This window comes from Toxotes jaculatrix, chromosome 16, assembly GCF_017976425.1.
Source record: "Toxotes jaculatrix isolate fToxJac2 chromosome 16, fToxJac2.pri, whole genome shotgun sequence".
NCBI lineage: Eukaryota > Metazoa > Chordata > Actinopteri > Toxotidae > Toxotes > Toxotes jaculatrix.
Genome location: NC_054409.1, coordinates 8486476 through 8513741, shown reverse-complemented (window position 1 = coordinate 8513741; position 27266 = coordinate 8486476). Strand labels below are relative to the sequence as shown.

Here is a 27266-nt window from a genome sequence, read left to right as displayed (position 1 = left end):
GGCTGCAGTGAATAGTTTAAGCTCCACCAATGAGGGGACGATGCGGAAGGATACGCAGTGACGTTTCCAAGTGGAGGCTCCTCCGCAGCGATGTGAGGTGAACACAGAGGAGGAGGAGGAGGAGAGAGAGAGAGAGAGAGAGAGAGAGAGAGAGAGAGAGAGAGGAGGAAGCAGAGGGTGATCACTCGGTCCAGCACTCAGCAGCATCATGGCACCTATCGGATTAAAGGCGGTGGTCGGCGAAAGTAAGATCTTTTTTATTATTATTATTATTATTTTCTTCTATGTGTGGTGAGGTGCTCCTCTGCGGCGCTGCGCTGTGTGCGTAAATGCGGCTGTGTCTGTGCGTGTTTTGTGCAGGATGCGGATGGCTGATAGTGCATCTGGTTGATGATGAGGATGATGATGATGAAGGTGGTGCTGTTGGTGCTTCATTGTATCCTATTGTAAAACACAGGCGTGTAGTGAGGGAGCTGTGGGTAACCTGCAGAGACTGGTTTGTCTCTCCGGGCTCCTGCGGCGCGAATGCGCAATCGTATTTCAAGCCGCGAAGGGCTGGAAATGTCTCAAGCAAGGGGCGATTAGCCTGCTGATAGAAAATGTAGGCATCATTCTCCAGAAGGATGCTGAAAGCCTGGAGGGAAACGCAGCCCACATACGCCCTTTTAGCCTCAATCAGTCTTTATTTCAGGAATAATCTGCTGTGTTTTTTCTTGAATATTATACCACACGATGCTGCGGACACATGCTTCTCACGCCTTGGTTGGCTAATTATAGCCAATAATGTCATGCAGTGCTATTGATTATAAAGGGATTGGAGATTAACACTTGCCATCCGTGGGATTCCCTGATTTCAGCAGTGCCTCACCCCCCTGATGGAGCATGAATCGGTTGCTTAAAGCACCCTTCCTCTACCGGAGCGCCTCGGTGCTGAAACAAGCTGCTGTCAGCTGTGTTTCACGTTAATGGCGGATTGTATCCGAGACCAGAAAGTTGCCTTAAAAGGCCGCTACCCGAGAAATTCCGCATTATCTGTACATGAGCTGCCGTCCACTAGCGATCAGTGAATGCCCTTTCATCATCATCATCAACATGCCCTTTTCCGGTGGTGCGCCACCGATCAAAGCCAGTCTCTGTTACCCTGCATCGTCAGGGCTCTGTAGACCAGACTGCCCAGTATCTGATTTTGTAATTTAGAGTCATTTACGTCGGCTGATGCTCCAGCAGTGTCGGTGTGTGGTGCTGATGCAGGCCTGAAACATGGAGGCGCAGCTCGATTCTCCTCAGGAGGGTCAACTGGGTGCAAGTGTTGGTGGTCGTGATAATGCCAGACAAGCCCGCACCGTAAAGACTCATAGGAGCCACTTAATGCGAAGGCACGTATCTGATATATAACTAAAGCTTTGCGTAATTTATTCAGCTGCGCGTTCTGGCTCATTTTTGGTAACGTGCCCTGCCCCTGGCGCAGGATTTGCTTCACTTGATATCTGTTGTTCATCTGATTGATTCGGTTTCACATTTCACCAACTCCAGTCCACACTCCGTAGTAATGTCAGTAAAAGTGCTGAATCTCTACAATTCTTGCTCACTTGGTGTCTCATATTCGTCACGGGTACTGCTGCAATTTTTTTAAGGCCCCCGCCCCCACACTGATACACATCCACCTGCTTCGTCATACACACTTTTTCTGCTATGATATGATGGAGGGTGAAGATGTTTGTGCTTTTCCCGGGATTTAGACCTCGCACATGGAGCAATTGTTGAGCCTGAACCACCAGTGAATACAAACCCAAAGAATAATATATTATGTGATAAATACAATGAGATATTTTTACCATTTATTGTATATAAAGCTGTGACTGTTAGCAGGGTAAAGATGTGACTGAAAAAATTAAATAATATCACACTATTTAAAAAAAAAAAGAAACTGTGTTCACGTCTCAACCAAGAGCTTTATCTGCTTTTTTTATTACCGTTTGAATAGTTTGAATTTAATCTGCAACATGAAGTGATCATATTATCATACTAAGATCCCTGAGTTACTGACTTATTGGTGAGACCTGCTGTGGCCTTAGATACTCTATTATTTCCTAACTGATGATTAGGAAATAGTATTTGGTCTAGTGTTATATTGTAGTTGAGGTTTTTAAGCCCTGCATCTCTAGTAGTTGTCTGTGTGACCATGTTTTTCTGTAACATGGCAACATTTTTGATCTAAGGCCTCAAGACTGAAATTTGATATAAATGATATCATCTGCACACCTACAGCGTTACATAACACAGCTTCATATGCCAAATATCCTTGCATGTTCTGCATTATTGAAATCTTTAGGCCTTGTAACTGGCAATTACATAACCCATTTTGTAAAACTAAAGGCGGGCACATGCAGGCGCTCACTGTCGAGTGGATCGTCTTTTCCAGAACAATGTAAACAGTCTGTGAATCTTTCCCAGTAGGTGAAGGCAGGGACGCAGCAGGCAACACCTGTGCTCTGTTTGGCTGAGGTGAAGCTGGGATGGGATTGGTGGAGGTAGTGGGGAAGAGGGAGAGGGCGGGCGACACCATCATGGGTCCTCTCTGCAGCACTGGATGTAGCAGCCAGGATGAAGGAGGGGGATGGGCAGCAAGCAGAGCTTCACCCTCCCGTTTCATGACTGTATGTGAGCATCAGTTCCAGAGAGCAACAGACGGAAAAGAAGGCTGAATGACGAGGCTCTCATCAGTCAGCAACAACCTGAGCTGGAAGATGTTTATTTCTAAATGATGATGCTGCTCAGACTGATGAAACCGAGGGACTGCTGCAATTACAGTCCTGTAATTAAAAAGACGCAATATTATGTAGTTTAGATTCTAGAGGTGAGCACTTCTTACAGTACGATGCATTCAGGGCTGTTGTGTTCATGTTATTTTGTACGCTTGTGACTCATTTTATGTCTACCCAGGCAATGATTCGAGGGCCAATTTTCAGTCCTCATTCACTCATTTAACGGTGGGTTATATGGATAAAACCTTGTAGCACAGGATATGTAATTTTCTATTGTGATATTAATTCATACTGCAGTAGATTTTCTTTTAATTTAATCGTAAATCCAATAATACCATAAAACAATGTGGGATTTATCTGACTATAGGCAAATTAATATCATCCGCAATTTAAACTGTGTTGTCAAGTTGCCCAACCCTACTTTCATTCATCTATTGTCTTCAGCTGCTTATTCCTATTCAGGGTCATGAGGTTCATGCAGCACATGCAGTGCTGTGAAATCGACACCCAGCATTCAGCATACATATTAATCACCATCCTGTAGTTGCGTAACAGGTACAAGTAATGTTATTGTCCATTAAGAGAGAAAATACATGAACTGAGCCAACTCTAGCACTGTCAATACATCCTTAGCCATACGCTAATCTGCATAGTGATGTAACTACAGTAAATCTGAGGATTAAAATATCTATATGAATCATAATTTGACTATTTTTATCCAGGTGATAAAGATGTCATCAGTAATCACCCTGTTCAACTTCAGTATCACCTTGTTGCGGTTTTATGAGGTTAAGTCGTAGCTTCTCATTCTGGTTGTGACAGCTACATTAGGTCTGGGGTTTTTTTAAGTCATATTTTGGGAATTTGTGCTCTAATTTGATAGTACACAGTAGAGAGACGACAGGAAAAGAAGGTAGAGAGAGGGGCTTTAACGTGAAACAACAACCTGAGACATTGCGATCACAGGGTCACTGTCTGACTCCCGCTGGCCAACAGGACACTCGTCAGTGGCTGTTTACTGAACTTCAATTCCACTTTAAACATGCAGACTCTTTCTCTTTGTGGCATTTAATGAGAGTGCTGAAATCAGCCTGTCGTAACCCAGAAAATTTAAAAAGCATATCACAATTGTAGCAATAAGAGTGACTTGCGTTGCTGTTCTCATGCGTGTGAGGATGCGGAGCTGAACTGGAAGAAAAAACGTTAGATGCTAACAGAGTTTTTTAAGCTGTTCCACAGTATATGCTGTTAATAATGGAGTATGTGTTGTATATTAAGATACAAGAAATTTCAGTATTTGTCAGTATTGTTGCACATTTCTTGCAGTCTTATCTCTTGTTGCAAGACTTTAAAAACAACAAATTTTAAATACGAGTTTGACATTTTGGCATTTGCTTTCTTATTAAGAATGAGTTGAGGAAATCTGCAGCACTCTCATGTTTCTGCATGAGCTGAAGTCAGGACGTAGTTAGCCTAGCTTAGCACAAAGACTAGAAGCAGGGGGAAACAGCTAGCCTGCCTCTGTCCAAAGTTCAGATTCTCAGTAAATAACAGCTGGGCTCACTGACTATGCAGCTTCCTATAAAGTCTTGTCCTCGTCACTGTGTAGTTTTCAGATTTGGTATCATCGCTCCTATACAGAGAAAATCAGCAACCATTAGAAATACTGGTTTGTACATTTTTAAATGTTGTATTGAGGCTCTCCAGTCTTTATGCCAAGGGAAGATAAGCACATCCTGACTTCAGCTTTACATAACACACAGATATGGGACTGACGTTGACCTTCTCATCTTATTCATCGCAAGAAATGAGCAGGTTTTACAAAGTGTTTGAGCATTTAAGCCTCTGATTGTGATGAGTGAGTTCACTCTGCCTTGGAAGTTTCTGGAAGCATGCTGGTGTGTGTTTACTACTCTGTGTGTGTGGGTTAGTGAAGAGATAGAAGGTGGAAGGTGAAACAGGGAAGGACACATGCATGCACTTAGTCTCACACACACACACTGCATACACACGCATTCGCATACAATGCGTTGCTGACCTTGGAAGCATCACTGAACCAGAGCATCACACACTCGTCTGGGTTTAGTGTCTGACGCAGTGCCTGCAGCCCCTGGGCCTACTTATAACACACACACAAAAAACAAATACACATGCACGCTGCATGCACACACACTCTCAAGTAAATCAGTGGCGAAATGTCACGTCACAGTGGTTAGAGAGCACCGAGAACTGGCTGAAACAGAGCTCTCTAATGCAGGGTTACAGTGGCACATAATCTTAATGAATTCCCCTTCTCTCTCGCTGAGGAAGAGTGCTGTGTCAGAGCTGGCAGACGTCCTCTTCCTCCCACTCTTCTCAGCAGCATGTGACTGCTCTCTCCATCCTCCTCTTACATACATACACACACACACATACGGTGGAGACAAATTTAACACATTGTTACAGAAATATCTGCTTATAGAAGATCGGTACTGTACGAGAGCCAAGTAGCGCCGGCCAAGATGCTCTCGTCCTCGAGCGACATAAACAAAAAGAGGAAAAGAAGACTGAGGAGAAGGAGAAAGGGAGAGGATAGGTGATGTGATGTGATGCAAGAAGCAAAATATAACGGATATCGATTAGGGCTTTTATGCTGAACATTAACTGATACAACTGAGGTGGATTAGAGAAAGACTGCAGAGCACTCAGACGGAGCGGACGGAGCTCCAGCCTGGTCGCTGCAGCCACAATGCATCACTTGCTTTCCCTACAGTCTTTGCTGTCTGCCATTTTCAGCATCATGGTTTCTGTGAGTTGTTTCCCAGTTTCACTGAGAGTGTACCATAATCTACTGTAATCGCTGTAGAATGCTTAAAAACTAGGACAAAGTAAACACTCCTTGAAATTTATGAATTAATTCATTGCATTAATTTGCTGATTAATCAGTTTAACAAATTGATCAACCACTGACCCCGTTGATAAGCATGTAGTCTTTCCAGACACAGTGAAACTGAATCTTTCCCTAATGTGAGGTATCTCAGATTAAAATGGAATATTTTGGGGGTATAATTACAAGAGGGATTTGATTAAATTGTTCAGGGATTTTATTTGATCGCTCATAATGTGTTTGCTGTAGTGAGTTAGGAGCCTCTGCAGGATCACAGTGATTAGGAGCTGTGCAGGACTGTTGACCTCCACCCCCCCACCACCCAACACCTCCCCCCTCACCTTCCTCTCCTGTGCTGTTGGATCAGGAGTCAGAGAACAAGGGAGAAATGAATAAATCAGGAAATAAACACTTTTGCTGTGTTATGACCCACAAACATGGATGCCCAAGTGATTCGATGATCTAGATTTGAATATTACAAATATTTAAACCCTTTCTAGGGAGGGTCGGTGTTGAGTGGACATTTCACAGCACCATGTTTTGCTAAATGATTATTGATTAGTCAACTGTTGCCACTGCTGTCAGTTATGATACAAAAACAATTAAGGAATCTTAATCTGTGCAATGTTTTCAAAATGTAATTTCCTACACTGCATTTTATGTGTGAAGTACACAGTTGTGTCTTTGCTGCTGCATTAGTGACTTCTGCTGATAGAAAGTGGCACCTGTTCATCTGAGTTTCCCCTCAGAGACGCTCCTTGCTGTCAAGTGAACAAAGGAGGCTGACAATTCCATGTGTGTTGGACGTGTATTGGCCAAAACATGTAGTTTCTCGTATGTGTTATCACAGAGGATCTTTATGCCTTTACCCACCAAACATTTATGTCTCAGTAGGTGATAATCTGACATCTGGAGACATTAGAAGTGTATTAATATGTTGATTCTTGCTGATGTTGATTGATGTTTCTACAACATTACCTTACACTGCTAGGCCCACGCCCTGTTTGTTCAGGTTTCAGGCTGTGTTGCGGTTCATCTGTATGGTCTCCGTGAGAAAGAGTCAAAGCACTGCCAGCACAGTCACCAGAGATCAGTCCACTACCGTTAATATACAGTATCTGTGGCAGGAGGATTTCTCAGTGTCTCTGCACTCAGGTCTCATGACTCTGCTGTGTCTCTGCCCCCACACATCATCATCCATCACCTACCGGTGCAGGTCATGGGAAAGGCTCCTCACAACTGTTCACCTCTCCCCAGCCTACATGACCTCTGACCCCTGACTGGATTTATGTGTGAGTCCAGAGTAGCTACAAACTCATGATTCTCTTCTGCTTTTCTTGCAACCCACTTATGCTGGTCGTGGCTGGTTAGGGTGTTATGTAACCGCAGGCCAGTCTGACCAGGCTGTGAAGCAGCAGACAAGCTCTGGATTTCAAGATCATGTAGTCTTTTATTATTCATATCTATTTATTGTTTTCCATATTATTAGGACACGTTGTCACGCATTATCCCTTACTGGCATAGTTTTATATGGTGGGCTATAATAGAGACCTGGTTCCTTGCATCCTTTTTGGTTTTTCATAGTGGCTGCTTTCGATTTGACACCTTGCAAGTGAAGCCTCAAGTGTTTTTTGGTCAAACAAAATCAAATTAGTCTCTCAGCTGAGCCGTGGCGAAGTCTGTCCTTGTATTTTAGTGCGAGCTGTCCTGACATGTCTGCCTGTCTCTTTAAGATCAGCAGCGTTAGTTCCTCTCGGGAGTGATGCTACGGTGAAGCGGAGATCCAGAGAAAAAAAATGGGTCATGTACTCATAGGTGAAAGTCCCTGAAGGGGGAGAACCACGAGTCAAAGGGAGAAAGTGCTGGCTCTTCACTGCTCCATAATGCGTAGAGTGAAGGCTGGGAGGAGTGTACATTGACCTAATCAGCAGTATCATGTACACTAACACATCACGCTGTTTCTTATTGTGGTTAAATGTTGTTGTCATGTGGGTGAAATTCTCCAAGTGGTTCTGTCAAAATAGCTGGAAGTTGCTTGGTGTCCTTAAATTTAAAAAAAGCTGAAATTACAGTGAAGATTTTTAAATTTATTTGACCCTTTTAGTTCAAGTTAATGGTTTGAGAACAAAATCTTGTTATGCCTTTGGTCTGTCTCCATTTTCTTCCCTGGTCTGCCATGAGGATGTGTATCCTGTTAAACTGGATGGAAGAGAGCTTATAAGGTTTCTTATGGGTGTGTGTGTGTCTGTGTGAGTGTGTGTGTGCGTGTGCCACTCTGCCTGTTTGGTTGACACAGCTGTTGCACTGTGTTTGTTCAGGCCCCTTCCCTTCTGTCTGACTGGTGCGTTCCTGTATTGTTGTGCCTCTATCTGGAGGTCAGAAAGGAAAAATCCACAGCGCTGCCTCCTGACGTGGTTTTTATCTCCATTCTCAGTCATCAGTTACGAGTGTGTGGCGGTGACTTCACCATTTTATCATCATAGCTTCATTATTTACATGACATAGTGAAGCTGACACAGGAGATGAAAGAGAAGGGTGAGAGAAAACCTTTGGAAATCTAGTGTCATATTTTTTTAATCTGTTTATTATATATATCTAAATATAAAATTCAATTCAATCTTATCTCTTTTCTGAAGACAGGAAAAATAAATAGTTTGGCTGAATCATTTCTCACGTTCATGTCCACACAGCCCTCAGAAGGAATATATAATCAGGTATATTAATAGGGACTTAAACAATTCACATAATGACACCTTAAAGCTTCATGCAGCAGAAGATGAGAGGGGAGTTTGTGAGCCAGAAAAAAAAACAAAACAATGAGCTAAAAGATGCTAAAATGCTCTGTTGTGCTGAGGGGAGCTGCAGAGTTGGATGGTAATTCTCTGTGGATCCGTCACTACAAGCGACATCTTTTGATCATTTGACCCATTGTTTATATAAACATAATGTAGCTTTAACATTGCTCACACAGCCTAATAGACAACATTCTTTTCATACATACAGTATATTCTCTGGCTGTTGTGTTATCAGTTCAGCTTTAGAGGAAGTAGCAGTGAAAGTAGCTCTTTGAAAATCAAAGTTATGGTGTTTTTGGACCTAAAGGAGTGTGACATTAATGAAATTAAACCATCACCTTTTTAAAATATGCGTTTATACTAATATACTTGCTCAGTGAGTGGAGATTTTCATTCCTGCAGCTCTTTATCAGAAAAATGCTGCAGCTCAGAACAAGAGGAAACACATCAGCTGCAGCAGAGGAAAAGGGAACACGTGTGACGGATATCCCTGCTGCTGCTTTGTTTGTGTCTCATCCTGTGGCCTTGGCGTGTTGCTGGATCAAACACAAGTCGATTTTTTTTAGGAATGAATGTAAACCAGCTTTAATATTACCACTGTTACTTTGAGCATTTAGCACAGATTTATCAAAAGCTCCATATCCAGTGTATTTGCTCCTCAAAGAAACAAAAGTCCATTATTTTTGTTTCTTTGGTTTGTATTTGCTGCTGCCTTGCTGAGACAGCAGCCAACAGGACAGGACATGGAAGGTGGTGTAAATAGACTGAAGCTGAGTCAGGGAATCTCTGTCGTTTAGTGAGAATAATATTCCTACTATTCCAAGATCATGTGTCCCACAGGAGGTCAGATACAGTTCCTCTGGCTCACAAGGAGGTGAGCTCTGTCTAGGTATCCTTCTGTGCTTCCTTTCTTCCATCCTATCTGTCTGTCCTATAGGTTGCTTGCAGCCCCTCCTTGTTGATGGGAAAAGAGCCAATCAGCAGCTAGTGTCTTCATCACTTCATCATCATTCTTGTTTTGTTGTTTTTTTAGGATGCAGAAAACACAAGCGGTGACCAAAACGAACACATCCCTGATGTGTATTCGATGTGTGTTCTGTAATCTTTTTTGTGTGAGTCCGTTTTAATCTGTGGTAATCCATCAGTATCTTTGTGGCCTCAGGTTTTAGCCACAAGCCGAAGGGCTTAGCGGGTTATATTCTCAGTGATCCAGCACGATGTTAAACAGTAATTCACCCTAAATGGATTTATTCTAATGCGGCTGGCAGATTGTAGGCACAGTGATCAAGCCAATATCAGTATCGCGGTACAAACATGGCCGTCATCATGTGACCTCGCAGTGGATGGGATTATTTTTCCTGTGTGTATCTTTGAGATCAGCGTGAATCAAAGCAGAATCACTTCCCAGCTGTTTTTATTCACTCTGTATCCAGAGCATTTATTCCTCTGGTGTAGATCTGTGTTCAGTAACCTTGTTGCGGGCCATGTTTGGCTTTCACATGTTATTGTCCTCCAGTGTAGGAATTGCATTATGGGATTTTCATATCTATACCAGTAAGATAATGTTGTTTGTTTCCACTGGACTTCTGTGTATGCTTTTATATGTTATTGTTGAATAGATACAATCCAAACTTGCACCTTGATTTTGACTCATCTCTTTACTCCATAACATTACAACAAAAAAAAGCCCACCTCATAGCAGCACATTATACTTGTAATAAGCGATGTTTTAAAGGGTACTGTGTGGTCATTTTTGGTAGAAATAAATTAGTTTTTACTTTTTGTGTTTACAGGAAAACATACACATGTGCTGATGATTGTCAGCGGTGTTTGAAGGATTTATGACCCACTACACACACACATACAAACACACATGCTCACACGCACTAAATCACCCAGTCAGACTGGACATATTCACGCCCTCAGGTGTTCAAAGAACCAATCGCACAGTATATTCTCCCGTGTTTATCTGTTTGTATTTAAATGAATGTGGAGGAGCAGAGGCCTTCGTCTCCGAAGGTGGGGGATTATCTTACTGTGCGGAAACTTGCTCCCGTCTGTGTGTGTACCTCCTCATGGCGATTCCCTGTTTACAAGATGCATCCTTCAGATTCCTCATGATGTTTGTTTTTATGTTCTTTTACAGAGATTATGAATGATGTAATCAAGAAGGTGAAGAAGAAGGGAGAATGGAAGGTAAGAACCCATTCAGAAGAAAATATAAATTGAATAATAAATCCTGACACTTAAACCAAAGACTACATCGTCATATTTCAATGAAAAACCACCCAGAGAGTCGGATCTGTGAAGTAGCCTGTTGTAGCGCTGCTACAAATCATAACCCTTCAGCTTCCTCTTATTTTTCCCTACTTTGTTTAGTTAGTGAAAGTTTGGGTAAAGTGTATTTGATCCATTTTAATACACATATATTTGATATTGTACATCCTGGGGGAAAAAAGTCTACGAATGCTTTTCCTGCAGACGTCTGCTTCCTGGGTGGGCTGATACAGAGTTATCACCCTGGTCCAGTATTTGAAGAACTGCCGACACAGACGTTATAAACTTTTCTGCAAACAGGCCTCGCTGGGCTTTTGCTCAAATCTGTATCTTGTGCGCTGAGATTAGAGCTGAATCAATTAGTCGATTATTATCTTGTTGAGCAACAGAAAATCAATGATAATATAATACAATATTTATAATTTTTTAATTATGTCTTACAAAAAAAGGCCAGACATTACACTTATTACAGCTTCTCAATATTTTAATAAACAATATCACTTCCAGGATAGTAAACTGGATATTTTTGAGAACTGGACTGATTGTTGGAAAAACAAGCTGTTTGAAACTGTCCACATGGTCTCTAGGAAATTGTCAAGGCATTTTTTTGAGAAAATGATTAATCAATTAGTAACAAAAATAACTGTTAGGTTAAACTAGAATAAAAAATAACTTTTAGATGCAGCCCTACCTATTCCTTATCTGCAGTGCTTCAGTTGCAATTTAAAAAAGTGCCAGTGCTCTAAACCAGCAGCCTTTATGAACAGAGGATTTGGAGGCTCAAGCTGAAATCTCAGTTCTTATCCAGCAGCTTTCTGACTGAACTGGATGTTATCTCACATGCCAGCTGCCATATTTGCTTTTTCCGCGATTATTTCAGCAGGAAATTGATCTTATTTTGACTAACTGAGTGTGTGGAGCAAATAAGTAGATATTTTAATAAGGGAGGTGGAAAAATGATTTCAGTTGTTTTGATCACAGTGGTTCCCGTCAGACAAACAAATGAAGGCCACAAGATCACAAGAAAAGAGTTAAAGTTATGAGCAGGTTAAAGACATTTACTCTGACATTTCCCACTAGTGAACATCAGGTAAATCAAAGGTCCTCATAATGTATGTGTGGTAAAGCTTTATTTGAATGAGTCAGTTTTATCGTTAACCACATACAATGGGCATAATAAAGTGTGTTTGTATAGTCACTGTCTTCTCCCCTGTTGCCAGGCGCTGATTGTGGACCAGCTGAGCATGAGAATGTTGTCATCCTGCTGCAAGATGACAGACATCATGACAGAGGGCATTACCAGTAAGAGACGATGGTCACGTTCCACTGTTTCTCTGTGCTGCAACGCTTTGCTTTGTTTGTTTGTGTACGTACCTCTGTAACTGTGTACGCGTACGTGTTTGTTTCTGTCCCTGTAGTTGTGGAGGACATCAACAAGCGACGAGAGCCTCTTCCCAGCCTGGAGGCCATTTACCTGATTACACCCACAGAGAAGGTAAGCATGCTCCCACACAGCGGACACTCAGAGGCGTGTCTGTGTTTTTGCTCTATGTCCGAACACACAGCCGTTGACTCAGTCGAGGCAGATCACTTTTGTTTCCATGGTCTCTCTCTCTCTCTTTCTCTCACTTTTTCCAATTCAATTTACCTTAGCAGTACCACACTAAAGTATGGTATTGCCAAAGCAGGTTATAATGGTAAATGGTTTGCTCATAATATACAATCATGAAAGCAAAGGAAATACTTGCAATTGCAAAAGAAATAAAAATCAGAAGAGGAATCATATTTCACTGCTTCAATGAGAACATTAGTTTTCTTTTCCTCAAGTAAATATTTAATTTTGCTCTGTCAGGTCTCTTTGGTCACTTCCTTTCAGCTTATTTAACTAGTTAAGCATTTTAAATAAAATGTTGAAAATTGTTAAAACCTGGTCATCCATTAATTTAGCTAAAGCAGTCATCCTATTAATGTAAATGCTTTCGTAACATCATGGCTATAAAGCTTAAATGAATTTGCACATATACTGTGATCAATACACACCTGTGACACTACAGTCTGACAGCCTGATTTCCTCTGTTTCTCATCCTTCAGTCTGTCCACTCCCTCATCGCAGACTTCAAAGACCCTCATTCAGCTAAATACAAGGCTGCCCATGTCTTCTTCACTGACTGTGAGTATATACGTGAAGAGCTGCTTCAGCTTCAGCACCAAGTAAAGGAGACATCTTGTAATTTTCACCAGAACCAATGAGAATCATTCTGTGTATAAAAATGCACAGCTGTTGATTATAATCCTCTGTTTTTCTTAACTTCAGCTCTTTAAGATAATAGGTTTTGATAGTGATAAGAGCAAACGATTAGCCATAATCATTCTCTCCTTCCCAGCCTGCCCTGATCCTCTGTTCAACGAGCTGGTGAAGAGCCGCGCTTCCAAAACCATAAAGACTCTGACGGAGATCAACATCGCATTCTTGCCCTACGAGTCTCAGGTAGAGTCTGTGGTCCAGTCCTGTATTGTCTTGCATGACGATGGCTGTTCTAGTGCTGTTAGAGAATCTCATCGATGTGACACAGTCAGTGAAACTACATTTTACCTCATGACAAGTGAGGTATTGATGTGTAAACAAATGGTTCAGAGAGTCTTTCTGTCTGAGATATTTATGCGTCTGGTCTTTCTGTCTCTGATTACTGTCCCCTCTTCTCTAAGGCGATAAACAAAAGGTTTGCTTTTATTGTTTGTTAGTGGCTGTGAGTGAAAACCAGAGATAAAGAGAGAGGAAGATCCAGAGATAGAAAGCCTGAGCAAGAGCAGCGAGAGATCGATCAAGGCAAGTGGTAGGAAAGAGATGCTGCAAAGGACACAGACAGGAATAGCAACAGTGATGCTGCGGTTCGTTAGCGCTGGGGATGGATAAAAAGAGACGGAAAGAGAGAGAGAAACACAAATACAGACTCAGGTGGAGGATTGTCACAATGTTGCTGACTCACCAGTCACTCTGTTTACTGCCAGACTGTTCCAGAAACATTCACATTTGTCACATCGCCTTCCCGTCCTCCCACCTGCTTCGCCACCCTTGCTAAATTTCCAAATTCCTGCCTCCGTCATGTCTTTCCTCCTCCGTCCCTCTGTCCCTCCCTCTGTCTGTTTTTTTATCCCGCCATTCCTCCATCCCTGCCTTTGCACGTCGCTTGTGCTCTCCCTCCTCACTGCTTCCACCAAGCTTTTTTATTTATTAATCTTATTTAATTTCTTCTTATATTTATTCTTTCACTCCCCCAACCATATTTTTTCCCAATTTTGTCCTCCCTCTGTCCTCCCCTCTCTCTATCTCCCACATCTCTCCTTCTATCAATCCTTTACTCTCTCACTATCTGAAGATGCTGCTCGGCCCACAATGCCTTGCTCCCCTCCTGTCTACTATAATTAATTCAGAGTCAGTGGTTTTCTGCTCCAGGCAAAATGCTGCCTCACAGCCCCACCCCACAGCCTGATGCTCTTGCCCCATTGGATGAGTCAGGATCCACACAGAAGGCGGTAGCCAATGGTAGCCAGGCTAACGTAGGGACCCTTCTGCAGCGCAGAAGTGTGGTCATGTGACCATGGACAGATGGGGTGGGAGGAGGGAGTGGTAGTGAGTGATGCAGGAGAGAAGAGAGGAGGAAATCAGAGGAGTGGAAACAAGGAGAGAAGAGTATAGGATAAAAATATGGGAAAAGGGAGAATGAGGGGGATTGGAAAAAAGAAGAGAGGAAAGTAGGCAAGGAAAGGAAACAAAAAGAGGAGAGGAGATGAGAGGAAAAAGGAAATGAAAGAGTAGAGGAGGAAAAAATAAAAGGGAGATGAAACAAGGAAGCAGGAGGCGAGGAAAGGGAACAGAGGCAGAAGAGAAGAAGTTTAGAGAGGAAGGATGAGGATGAGAGGAGAGCAAGCAATGAAATTAAAGGAGAATGTGGAAAAAATGTGGGAGAGGCAACAAGGCAGAAAAGGAAAGAAAAGAGGGGCGTGGAAACAGGATATAAAACCGAGGAGCAAGGAAATGGCAGAGGAGAAAATAAAACAAGAGAGGGAAGGAAACAGGGAATGAGACGAGAGGAGGCAGGAGGCAAAGGAGAAGCGGTGCATAAAAAAAACAAAGAGAAGAAGAGAGGAATAAAGATAAGGAAAGAAGAGAGAATATATAAATCACCTGTTTGATATTATCAGAACACCTTAAGCTCATTTTTTTTCCCAGTGAGATAACGTGCTCTGTCCACACTGACCTGCTGCAGTTCACACAGAGCAGTCACACGCTCTCTATGATACTGAAAATGTGTTGTCAAGATCAAAGCAGCTTGGAATCTGCTCCTGACTTTGAAAGACAAAGTGCTTCACTCAGCAGCAACACAACACAAATACAGATGACGGTGCACATTATATAAGAGAAGAAGACGTAGGAAGGTGAAAAAGCTTAAATCAGTTAAAGTGGGAAGGCACCAAAATGTTGTGTTGAAGCAAAGTTTAAATTTTTCTGTGTGTGTGTGTGTGTGCAGGTGTACTCTCTGGACAATCCAGATGCCTTCCACAGTTTCTACAGCCCCCATAAGACCCAGCTGAAGAACCCGGTGATGGAGAGGCTGGCTGAGCAGCTGGCCACGCTCTGTGCCACCCTGAAGGAGTACCCTGCTGTCAGATACCGAGGGTGAGCAGCAAGGGGCGCTAATGAGAGACGGCCGTGGGTCATCATTAGCACCTTGAAGCGTCCAAGGAAATAGCATTAGATTTGGACAGATGAGGTGTTAAAGCTAACTGTAGGTGTTACAGTTAATGCAGGTGTTTTTACTTACATGTAAAAATTCTGGTAACACTTCAGGAGAATGGTAGGCAGTGGTGCATCATGGGGAGCTGAGTCTTCACATGTTCACCAGTCAAACCCTCCAGCAGGTGATTTTGTTAAATGACCCACAACTAAGCAGTCAAATTGCTTTTGTATTTGTCTATTAAATTTATGCATCAGGATCATATACACTTAAAAGGTATATTTAGAGTTAAATAAAAAACACTTTTGCTGACCTATGATGTATATTTTTTTTATTTCTGAAGGATTGCTGCTCTAAAAATTGTTTGTTTTTGTCTCTTATGTTCTTCTATAATACAAAAAGCCTCTGCACAGACTGGTGTGGGAGGAGAAACCTGATGGTGCTGCAGATACCACTGTTCAGTTACAAAGGCTCTGATGGGGTTATTGTCTTGCCCTTTTGTGTCTTCCTCCGTATGCTTCCATTTGTCTGTCCATATGACCGTCCATCCATCCATCTCTGTGTCATTCTGTCAGGGAGTACAAGGACAATGCCACCCTGGCCCAGCTGGTTCAAGACAAGCTGGACGCCTACAAGGCTGATGACCCCACCATGGGAGAGGTGAGCTCAGGAGAACGAATTTACTGTCTCCTCTGAAATACTGCTTTTTGATTTGATTTGTTTTCACTTGTCTCCTTGTTTAAAACATCTTGAAAGTTAGTAGTTGCAAGGTGTATTTGTCTGTTAGCTTCTCTCATTCTCGTGCCTGCTGACCTCTCTCTGTCTCTCTGTAGGGTCCAGATAAAGCTCGCTCGCAGCTGATCATCCTGGACAGGGCATTTGACCCCGTCTCACCTGTCCTGCATGAGCTCACCTTCCAGGCCATGGGCTACGACCTGCTGCCCATCGAAAACGACGTCTACAAGTACGGAAAACGCAAATGACAGAACACATAAATGATTTCTTGTGAAGGCTTTGTTTCACTTTTAATAAAGTTATTGAATTATTGTATAAAATGTTCATTTCAGCTCCAATCACACATATGAACCTAATTTAGCATCTTTCAGTCATGATGTGTGTCTTTCCTTCTTCAGGTATGAGACCAGTGGCATTGGAGACTCTCGTGAGAAGGAGGTGCTGCTGCATGAGGACGATGACCTGTGGGTGAGCCTGAGACACAAACACATAGCTGAGGTGTCCCAGTGAGTACACGTTATCTTTCCTACTTTATACATCTGTTCAATCTGTCTTTCAATACTGAATAAAGCTCTCACGTGTTACTGCTCCTCCTTTGCTGATTCTTTTTCGTCATTCAGGGAGGTGACACGCCAGCTGAAGGAGTTTTCTTCCAGCAAGAGGATGAACACTGGAGAGAAGGTGAGGATTAGTTGATATATACAATCTGAACATACAGTATTGTCACAACAGCTGAAAGCCTGAAGTCTTGTAATGATTTCTTGTTCATGGTAAAGTAAATTAATTCAGTGATTTATGTGAATAAAAGGTCACACAATCTCAAATAAGGCAGAATGAACAAGATGTATGAACAATAACGTTCAGCAAAGATCTTTGTTTCCTGTTTTAAAGGAAGAGTTCTGCATTTTGGAAATGTGCTTATTCGGTTTCTTACCAGGTGTTAGGGAATAATACTGATATCATTCCCGTTTTCCGATGTTTAAATATGAAGCTGGAATCAGCAGGTGATGAGCTTAGCATATAGTGTTGAGCAACAACTGCTTTTGTCATTAGACCAAAGTAAATATTGTCTGCTCCCAATAATGTTGTCTTTTATTTTATATCTTACACTGGTTATCACACTTTTATTGGACCTTATCATGTAAATGTTTGTCGCTTTTGTCTCAACAGACTACAATGAGGGATCTGTCCCAGATGCTGAAGAAGATGCCTCAGTACCAGAAGGAGCTCAGCAAGGTGTGTGTATTCACAGGCATGAGTGTATGAGTGTGCTGACAGTGTGTGTGTGCGCTGACTGTGTGTTTTGTCTTTTTCAGTACTCCACTCACCTGCAGCTGGCTGAGGACTGTATGAAGCATTACCAGGGAACAGTGGACAAGCTGTGCCGTGTGGAACAGGTGAGAGTAGAGAGTAATACTGTCCAATAGATGCAAGTCTTGGGTGTTTTTTTTTTTTTTTTAAATGCTTCCTTTGTTGAGTCCTCAGAAAAAAAAATTGTGGTTCTCAGGCCATTTTAAGTAACAAACCTTATATGAGACCTGAGCTTTCTGCTGCAGGATTTGGCTATGGGAACAGACGCTGAGGGAGAGAAGATCAAAGACCCCATGAGGGCTATTGTGCCCATCCTGCTGGACGCCAACGTCAGCACGTATGACAAGATCCGCATCATCCTGCTTTATATTTTCCTCAAGAACGGTGAGAAGGAGTCTACAGGCAACATCAAGAAATCAAATCTTAAGTTTGTAAAACTCTGTGCTGCTATCTGTTCCTACAAAAGCTCTTTTTTTTATTTGTTTCACTTTATTACGTTTTTAAATGAATTTTACTCTTTGTTGTTGCTTCAGCTGTTGTTTGATCGACTTTTAAAATATTAACACACACTTGTAAGTATTAGTGTTTCTATACTAGACATAGAGCTGATGAAATGTTCAGGTATACTCAGGGTACAGGGACATTAACCTGGTAATTAACCACACAATACATCTTTAATCATTTATAGATATGTCTGCCTAGATTTAAATGAACAAACAAAACGGTCACTCATAGATCAAAGAGGACAACTTCACTGCTGCTGCCACTGTAATTCATCATTTATTAATATCCACTATGTAAAGAAAGAATGAAGCACTACACCCTGACCTGAGCTTTCAGCAAGTCAAATGATGTTTCACAGGACGCAGATACAAAAAAGACAGAAAAACACTGCCATGTGCTGCTCCAGTATAATAAGCTGGTGAAGTTAAGTAATATAGAAGAAGTGCAGTGATATCAAACCGAACAAAGTCTGAGTTTTAATGAAATTATTTACGTTTTGCACTGAAATAGGAAAACATGAATTCCCCTTCGTAACAGAACAGGGTGAACATATTAAATGTAAACAAGACAGAGACATACAGGTTTTCAATATGACTTATATACGTGTGTGTGTTCAGGCATTACGGAGGAGAATCTGAACAAGCTGATCCAGCATGCTCAGATCCCCCCTGAGGACAGTGAGATCATCACCAACATGGCTCACCTGGGCGTCCCCATCATCACAGATGTAAGATCCTCACTGTTGAACTGTCCTCCTTTCTTCTTTCCTTCTTCTTCTCTCTCATGTGCTTCTTCTTTCAGTCTGTAAGTCTCTCATTCTCTGCTTTCCATCATCTGGTTCAGTCTGACGTGCCCTCTCAGTTTGTACTGCTCTGCTTTGTCTTATTTGTAATATAACTAAAATCTGCGACATCAGGATTTCAAGTCTCTTTACTTACTGACGTGACATCTTGCAGCTGAGAAAAGCTAAAGCTGGTTTTACAGATTTTCCAAATTTAATGATTTTAATGATTTTTTTATACACTTTTCTCTTTTTCATCTCCTTGTTTCTTCTTTCTATCGTCAGTCCACCCTCCGCCGAGGAAAGAAGTTGGACAGGAAGGAGCGCGTGAGCGAGCAGACCTATCAGCTGTCCCGCTGGACACCACTGGTCAAAGACATCATGGAGGTGTGTTTGCACAGTTTAAATCACTATATGACTTATCATATACATGTTTTGTTTTTGTTTTTTTTACACAAAGGAGGATTCAAATAAACCTAAACTAGGCATCCAAAAACAATAAACTGATCCATCTGATTAGAATTGTTTACTTTTCAGTTCACATACTCCCACGGTGACCTTAGTCAAACATCTGCTTTTCCAGCCTGGTTCTTATCAACTATATTTAGCCCCTTATTTGTGCAAAGCCAATCTTCAGTGGGCCTCCATGATGGAAGCACACATGGTTGCTAAGAGACGTGTTGCAATTTTGAAGCTGCTATTCAAGTGTGTTTCTGTGTGTGTTTTTATAAATATATATATATTTTTTATGTCTGAAACAGATAATAGTGCTGACAAAGATCTGTTGTGTATTTTTGTCACCCTGCAGGATGCTATTGATGACAAGCTGGACACCAAGCACTACCCGTACATCTCCACCCGCTCCTCTGCCTCCTTCAGCACCACTGCAGTCAGGTAAACACACACAGACTCACACACACACACACAAACACATAAATACACATGCACAAAGTGTTGCATCTTATTGCATGGTAGTAGTAAAAAAACAGAAATGGTGGCATTGGATCAATAGTAATTTTGGAAGGGGGATGAGTCTGTTGGATCAATAATTGAGAAAAATGGCGAGCAGGGAGGTGCTGCTGATGACCAGCAGGTTTGTGAGCCGTACACAGATCCCAGTGCAAAGACAGGAAGCACGACAAGAGCTCAGGTGTTCACCAACTCTGATATATGTTCTGCTGAGGAAGAACAACACAGGGCAGACACAGGGCAGAAGCATCTAAAAGTGTAAACTTCTTAGAAACTGAAGAAGATTACACATTTTTAATGTGACTATTTTGCATTAAAAAAAATACTTTATTTCATTTGTAGAATATGAGTGTGTTCAGTTCCAGTGAGAAGATAGATAGATAGATAGATAGATACTTTATTCATCCCCTAGGTGAAATTCACACAAGGAAAAGTCTTAAATATCACACCTGGCATCTCTTCACCTAAATGTAAGCAAGCTGACCTAAATACACATCATCAATATTTGTGTTGGTCTGTGAGGGGGAGTGGTGAAGCCACATTGAGCCTCACTAATCCTTACACTCCAGTCTATATAGGGGGGCTGCTGCTCTGTATTGATTCAGCATCAGATCCTCTCCTGTTACAAACTGATCTGCCTCATTTGCTGTCCCTCCCCCACATATACAGACACCCCCAGCACTGAGGATCATGTTAGGATACATGTAGAGTCTTTGTTACGTTACCAGTTTGTGGCTCTTTAAATGTTCTATAATCTCTTCATGGTGGACAAATGTAATACACAATACTAACAATATCAGGTGGTCTGCTTTCAGCAATAAAAAACTAAATGAAAACTGAATTTCTACGTACTTTACATTCATGTCAGTATTAACATATTGTGATTAAATAGGTCTTCATACTGTGCATCACCATTCGTCTGTAGGTCTAACTTAGGAATCATAGACACTACATTTATTTCTGTGTTGCAGTAATACCACAGAACATCATGTTTAGGTTCATGGAGAGACATAAAGACTTTAAGGGAAAAAATACATTTGCAGTTTAAATCACAAATAAATGTAGAATTTCATAACTTGTATCAGGCTCCACCAATCAGATGCTCCGGATCAGCCTATGCGTAGCCTGAGAGGCAAAATTCAGGGTGAAAAGCATCCCATCTCAGTTCACAAAATATTGCTGTGAGAGAATTTCTATGAAACAGTCATGATGTGATCCTGTTTACCTCTCTGCTCTGGCAGTGCTCGGTACGGCCACTGGCACAAGAATAAGACACCTGGAGAGTACCGCACCGGTCCACGTGTCATGGTCTTCATCATTGGCGGCGTGTCCTTCAGTGAGATGCGCTGCGCCTATGAGGTCACACAGGCCAATGGGAAATGGGAAGCCATCATTGGTGAGTACTGCAACAGGGGGCACCGCTGAGCGCAGGCTGAGAGGAAGGGTGGATGTGTAGGCGCTGGACATGGCTACTCAAAGATACACTCACCACAGAGTTGAACACCGAGTGGACGTGTCTCTGAGTGGACATGTTTTAGAGAAAGCATGAATGCTGATTAAAGCTGTGTCCTAATTCAGGGGCCACATTTCCTGAAGCATTTTCAGAGGACTCTGTGAGTCTGGACCAGCAGGCGTAAGGCCAGTCTGGCTTCCAGGTCCTCTGAAGGTCGCAGAATGACGCACCCTCTGAACTGGAACGCAGCTAAAGAAATTAAAGATGGAGGGACAATAAATGTGGAACAAGTCAACCACAGGAAGTGGACTGAATGGACAGTCTGACGCTGAGGTAGAATTGCAAATTCACTGCAGGAAAAACAAATCAGAATCTTTTTTTTTTCACAAAACATGGGGTGAAATCAGTTAACTTTCTAATAATTAATTGGAAATTATTGAATAAATACTTTCTGGAACTAAGTTGCATTAATATCTCACACCACTGCCACACTAGAAGTAGGTTTACAGACCAAAACAAGATTAAATACTGTTTGATATTTCAGGTTTGTATTTAATTTGGTATCGACTATCTAACTAACTAAATACACTTTAACTCTTATTTTCAAATACAAAATGAAGAACCGTGAATTAGGGTTTACACAGCTCACGTAGAACAACACAGTTTCCATTTTGACTTTCCGTGAGTCCCACGTTAAACATCATGGCCACCACAGTTTCTCAACAACCACACTAAAGCAGTTGAAGTGTCATGTTGAGGAAAGTATTTAGCTACAGATACATGTAGGTGTTACAACCTGCCTATTGTGTGCAATGTGTTTTGTTTAAATAGCCCTTTGTGTTATGCCCCTCTGTACTGTTTATTTGATGTGTAAAAGCTTTGCCAGCCAGTCTGTGTTATAAATGGGAAAGTGTCTTGTTGGTTTTTGTTGTGCTCTGCTTCAGCTGTTGTCTTTAAAAACAACTGTTGTCTTTAAATTGCAGCCACGCCATGTCTTTTTCTGTGTCTGTGCGTCCAAGTTTTTTGTGTTTGTGCAACATGGCGAGTGTGTGTCTGTGTGCGTATGTGTGTGCAGTGTCAGTGGGCGAGAGTGTCTGTGTGTGTGTGTGTGTGTGACAGGTTGCTTGTTTTAACCCTTTTGTTTGTTTTTTTTTGGAGAGAGTGGGGGAGGGGGTGTGGCATGTGCTGAGAGACGAGTGGTGAAGCCACCTCTGTTCCTCCACAGGTTCCACCCACATGCTCACCCCCACCAAATTCTTATCGGACCTGCAGCACCCCGACTTCCGAGAGTCCACTAGGGTGTCCTTTGAGGACGCAGACACCTCAGCCGAGTGAGGCAGAGACAGATTGGGAGGGAGGGAGAGAGAAATCACACTGAAAAAAGTAAAGGCAGCCGCACAAAGAAGCCCTTTCTGAACCTTCACAGCACAAGGGCTTCCTCCTTGTTTTCTTCTTTGAACACTCAGTACTGTTTTATGTAACTCCACCCTCCTCCTCCCTATGTCCCTCAAGGATGGGCACCCCCGACCTTTCCTCAGTACATGGTCCGCTCCATCAGGCTCCACTCCCTGTACACTGACAGTTCGGTCAGCTTTAACTTGTCTGCTCCTGCAGGAAGGATGAAGCCAAATGTCCAGACTTCATTTGCAGACTCGCAAACTTAATGTTCCAGGTGTGACGCTGTCGTTTTTTTTTTTTTTCATTTGTAGAAATATGTATGAAAGAAAGTCGACAGTAAGATACCAAGAAAAAAAATCATATTTTAAAAAGTGACGTATAAAAGCAGTGAAGAGCAGCACCCGTCTTATTGGGAGCTTGTGTATGTAGCCTTCCATCTCCGCAGGGATGATGGTGTGAGCACGTCACAGTACATCCCAGCCCGAAGCCCCATGAGGGCCCAGTCTGCAGGTCTGGAGGGGGGACATTTGGATTCAGCCCAAGCAAAGTCTGTGCTGAGGAGAGGCCATGCCTGAGGGGGTTGTGACCCCATCCCTGCTGCCTCCTCACATCATCTCAACTGGGTGGATTAAATCGCCCCTCGACAGCCACCCAAAGGCCCCTTGAGCCTGTTGAACACTCAGTCCAGATTTAATCTACCCCCGAGATCCATCTTTATCAGTTTTTAACAATCCGATTATTTTTCTAATTAACCCATTGCAAAGACAATCCCCTTGTTTTGTTACTCTTTCAGGGCAGACCCTTGAGTTGATGCTGGATTTCAAAGAAGGATTTTCTCCTTTTTTCTTTTTCTTTCTTTTTTTTTCCTGTCATTTGACTCCCAGTCCTCTGACTTCATCCACATCACTCTCTCTCAGCCCACCACCACCACATGCTCACATGGCTCACGGCTCGTCTGCAGAGGGGCTTTGTACATTAATAACACATCATCGTGATGATATGTAAAGGTGCTGACACACCTGGGCAGTTTTGGTGGCAACAGTTTGGAGACAGAAACTAATTCAGTGGAATTCAGTTCAGTTGCCCCCAAAAAGCTGCCGCTATAGAGTCTCTCTGCGGACTCAGTCTGAGAATGTAGCATTGTTCCACCTGATATGCTTTAGCAACCTACCTAAAAAATAAAGATGCCACTCGTGTCGAACAGCTACCACAGACTCCCGCCTCTCCCCAGCAAAAATGTCTCTTAATTTCCTCCAAAAAATCATCGTTTACACCAGTCACTCACTGACTAATAGTTCTCAATATGTTTCTACAGGAACATAAAAACAGATACATCCATAGGAGCACATGTAGAATTAGAAGGCAGTCAGAGAGCTCATACCTCTGCCAAGGCTGAACAGTCTTACTTTAATAATACAAAATATTTAGGCATTTTTAATGAACATCTCGTCTTTGAGCACACACTGAGCTGTTCATGTGTTGTCTTAATGTGCTGGAAAGCACACAATGCATTTCAGAGTTTAATTAAAATGTGCCACATCTGCAGAAATTTGGCAGCCACCTAAAGGAAAATGGCGTGGAATGCAAAAAAAAAAAGGAATAACTTCTTACAAAACTGTTAACTACTAAATTTGGTTTAGTCTGGATGAAGTGTGTGGATTTCTTTAGGGCCAGTGAAGATTTTTTTTCCTTTTATTCCTTGATTAAGAAGTCAATAGAAATAAAGCTCTTTACAGAAATGTTTTATAAATGGCCACATGGTGGAGCTATCTGCACCAAGAACTAACACAGTTTATGAAAAATCCTGCCAGTAAACACACATTGGGAACATTCAGAACCTAATCTCCTTGGTGGAGATAATTTCCATATTGATGACCACCTCACTGTCTGTCACTCTATTACCAAGCCTCCTTTTACACACACGTTCCCAACTAAAGCTGGATTTTCCCCCATAAAGACAGAATGTTGTATTCCTGGGCATCCATCTCATTCCTGACTAATCTGCTAAAGCGATATCGTTTACAAACCAACTTTTAGTTTTATGGTTTCCTCAGTAAGCAGCTCTCACCATAAGCAGTATGGCTGCCCCCCCACCCACCCCCACATACTGCCACATTCAGCACTTCCTGAGCAAAATGGCCATCACTTACTAAAACAACTCTTTGTTTTTGTTTTGCTATTTTGGTCTAAACCTGGACATGTACAGTTATTTAGAGGCGTTGGAGATCAACGTCATGGTGTTGTGTTTCTGGGGCTGAAAGGCCCACGAAGCTGTGTGTTTGGGGAACAGCAGAGAAGCAGGTGAGGCCAGTCTGACACTGACCTCTGTGACTCACACTAAAAACCACCCACCCACGCACGACCCCCGCATCACCATAAAACGACCCAACTCGAGATGGGCTTGCCTCTTTCTCTTCTGTTTTTACCTTCAACTACTTCCACTTCCTCATAGGATCAAGTTTAGTTAATTGTAGGTGAATGTCTTTGAGGTAAAGCAGCTAATCAAACCAAACTGGAAGAAACATGCAGCTTTGCAACAGAAACAAACCAATGTAGGTTTATACTGCTGATGTTGAAGAGGTCTGACGAGTAAATCAAACACTCTGTTTGCTTTCTCTGGGATTAAAAACTAAGATGGCAGCCGTCCATCTGTGAATCTGGTGACGAAGTGACACACTAATTTGGCAAAATGTTTGCTTTACTCTGCTCAGCACCTTGAAGTTTTACAATGTTTGAAATGTGTCTTCAGCTGTCACAAGAGTTCATCCCAGTCTTAATAAGGTTACTGAGTTTCACATTTTCATTCATATTTATGGCAGACGATAGACCTAACTCTCTGGTTTGGGATTTCATGACACGTAGAGAAGAAGTGCTTTTGTCTTTTTTGCTGTATTTATTTTGCTTTTTCTACCAGTATTTTCCAGCTTCCTGCATGCTCTTCAATTAAAGGCGCTTATTTTTCTAACATTTGATTGGCTGTGCTGTGTTAGACAGGTTTGGTGTCGCAGGTTGTTCCTGTCGCTTTCAGCTCACAGTCATGTCAGTTGTGTGGTGCCATCACTGACCTGTGCGCTTCCATAATGTTCAGCTGCATGTGATTTGACGCAGCTTCATGAGTTTGTATCAGCTCTGTGGAGAAGTATCAGTAACACTGTATTTTAGACAGCCAAAAATCAAGATGAAACTTTTCAAGTTTAAAGCCAGAGGTGGATGGATAGATAATTGGAGATTTGAAATAAAATGAAACCAAATATGGACATATGAGGATTTCCACCCTGTCCAGTCACACTTGCATAAGTTACAGCTCTAGTTTTGGGGAATTTCTTGCTCTGAGACCTGTTACAGTGGAACATGTTCCTTTAAAATAATGTCTGAAGTAATGTCTAACCAAAGCAGTTGTTAGGAAATTTTTAAGCACCTGTATTGTGTAGATTTTTACCAGACAACAGTGACTATGATGCAAAATCTGATTCTGCAGAGTGAGCAGAGACTGCAGCTGTAAGACGTAACATTATGTGAGACTGCCCTCATCTACAATAGGCATTCATAGCAAGAGCTGAAAACACATTTTTCATCTGTTTCTACCCAAATGTGCAGATCTAACACTCTGTATGTGTGTGTCTGTGTGTTTGTGTCTTATGCGTGTGCCTGTCCCCAGGATCGACCCACATCTTCACCCCCACCAGCCTGCTGGAGCAGCTCAAGGCCATGAACAAACCAGACGAGGAAGTGACAAGCTAAAATCCTCCAATCACATCTCTCTCCCCCTAAACCTTAACCCACACCCCCCACTCCCCCCTTCTCTACCCCCCCCCCCCCCCCCCCCCAAACCCTATCCATTAATTGTGTATGCATCTTGCTTGAAAAGGAAAAAAAAGACATCTTAGATGATTAAAAAAAAATATATGTTGTATCAAAGAATAAAATTGTTGCAAGTATTCTCAAGTTTTACAATGGATGCAACTACATAAACTTATTTAAAAAGGTTTAAATATCAGAACAGAAGGCCATTTAAAACCGAAAGTACCAAAATGTAATATTGTATGCTATGAAACCTGCTAGAATGTGTAAAAGGTAGACATTTTCTCTCGTTTGTTCCTTTGGATTCCCTCCTTGGTGTGAGTTTTACTGGAAGCAGGTGGAGGAGGGATGTGCAGTTTGAGAGGTTGATGTTGTAAAATATATCAGTCAACACGCAATATATAAATATATATAAATATATATATATTTCATCAGAGAGGAGTCGCTCCTGCCCATTTGATGATGTGCATATATTCAGTAGCATGCTTGGACTTGTGTGAACTGTTTAATGTGTTTGTATCCAGTGTGGATGTTCTGGGAGCTGCAGAGTTAGCGTTTAGCTTTTTCCAAAGATGCTGAGCTTGAATACTCCACCGAAAGCCTTTGTTTTGAGTGTTTAACAACGTTTCACTGAAACCTTTCAAACCAGTCCTGGAGCATTACCCATTACTCATGGGTTCATCTGTAAATAGGTGCCGGTTTATTAGGTACACCTCACGCACTCTACTCAATGTGTTTTTCATATTAAGTGTGCTATGCCTGATATAAGTGTGACGCATAGTGTGTTAAACGCTCCTCAAGTGGTCACTACTTTCCCCTTTTAATTATATAACTCATTAAAAAAAAAAAAAAAACAACAATTTAGAAAGATTTAA

At 42.0% G+C, this 27266-nt stretch overlaps 1 protein-coding gene across 2 annotated transcripts; it reads left to right on the top strand.

Moving 5' to 3' along the window:
• The first annotated feature begins 181 nt into the window (after positions 1 to 181).
• stxbp1a (syntaxin binding protein 1a) lies at positions 182 to 27266 on the top strand. Of its 2 annotated transcripts, XM_041058948.1 has the most exons (20): positions 182 to 245; positions 10573 to 10622; positions 11924 to 12005; positions 12122 to 12198; positions 12795 to 12873; positions 13088 to 13191; positions 15233 to 15381; positions 16015 to 16099; positions 16273 to 16403; positions 16573 to 16680; positions 16795 to 16855; positions 17345 to 17410; positions 17491 to 17571; positions 17731 to 17869; positions 18607 to 18716; positions 19056 to 19157; positions 19579 to 19664; positions 20981 to 21135; positions 22418 to 22575; positions 26249 to 27266. In XM_041058948.1, the coding sequence occupies exons 1-19, from the start codon at positions 209 to 211 to the stop codon at positions 22525 to 22527; spliced, it is 1812 nt and encodes a 603-aa protein (XP_040914882.1). In that variant the 5' UTR covers positions 182 to 208; the 3' UTR covers positions 22528 to 22575; positions 26249 to 27266. The 2 variants fall into 2 exon arrangements, with proteins under 2 accessions (XP_040914882.1, XP_040914883.1); XM_041058949.1 differs by lacking the exon at positions 22418 to 22575.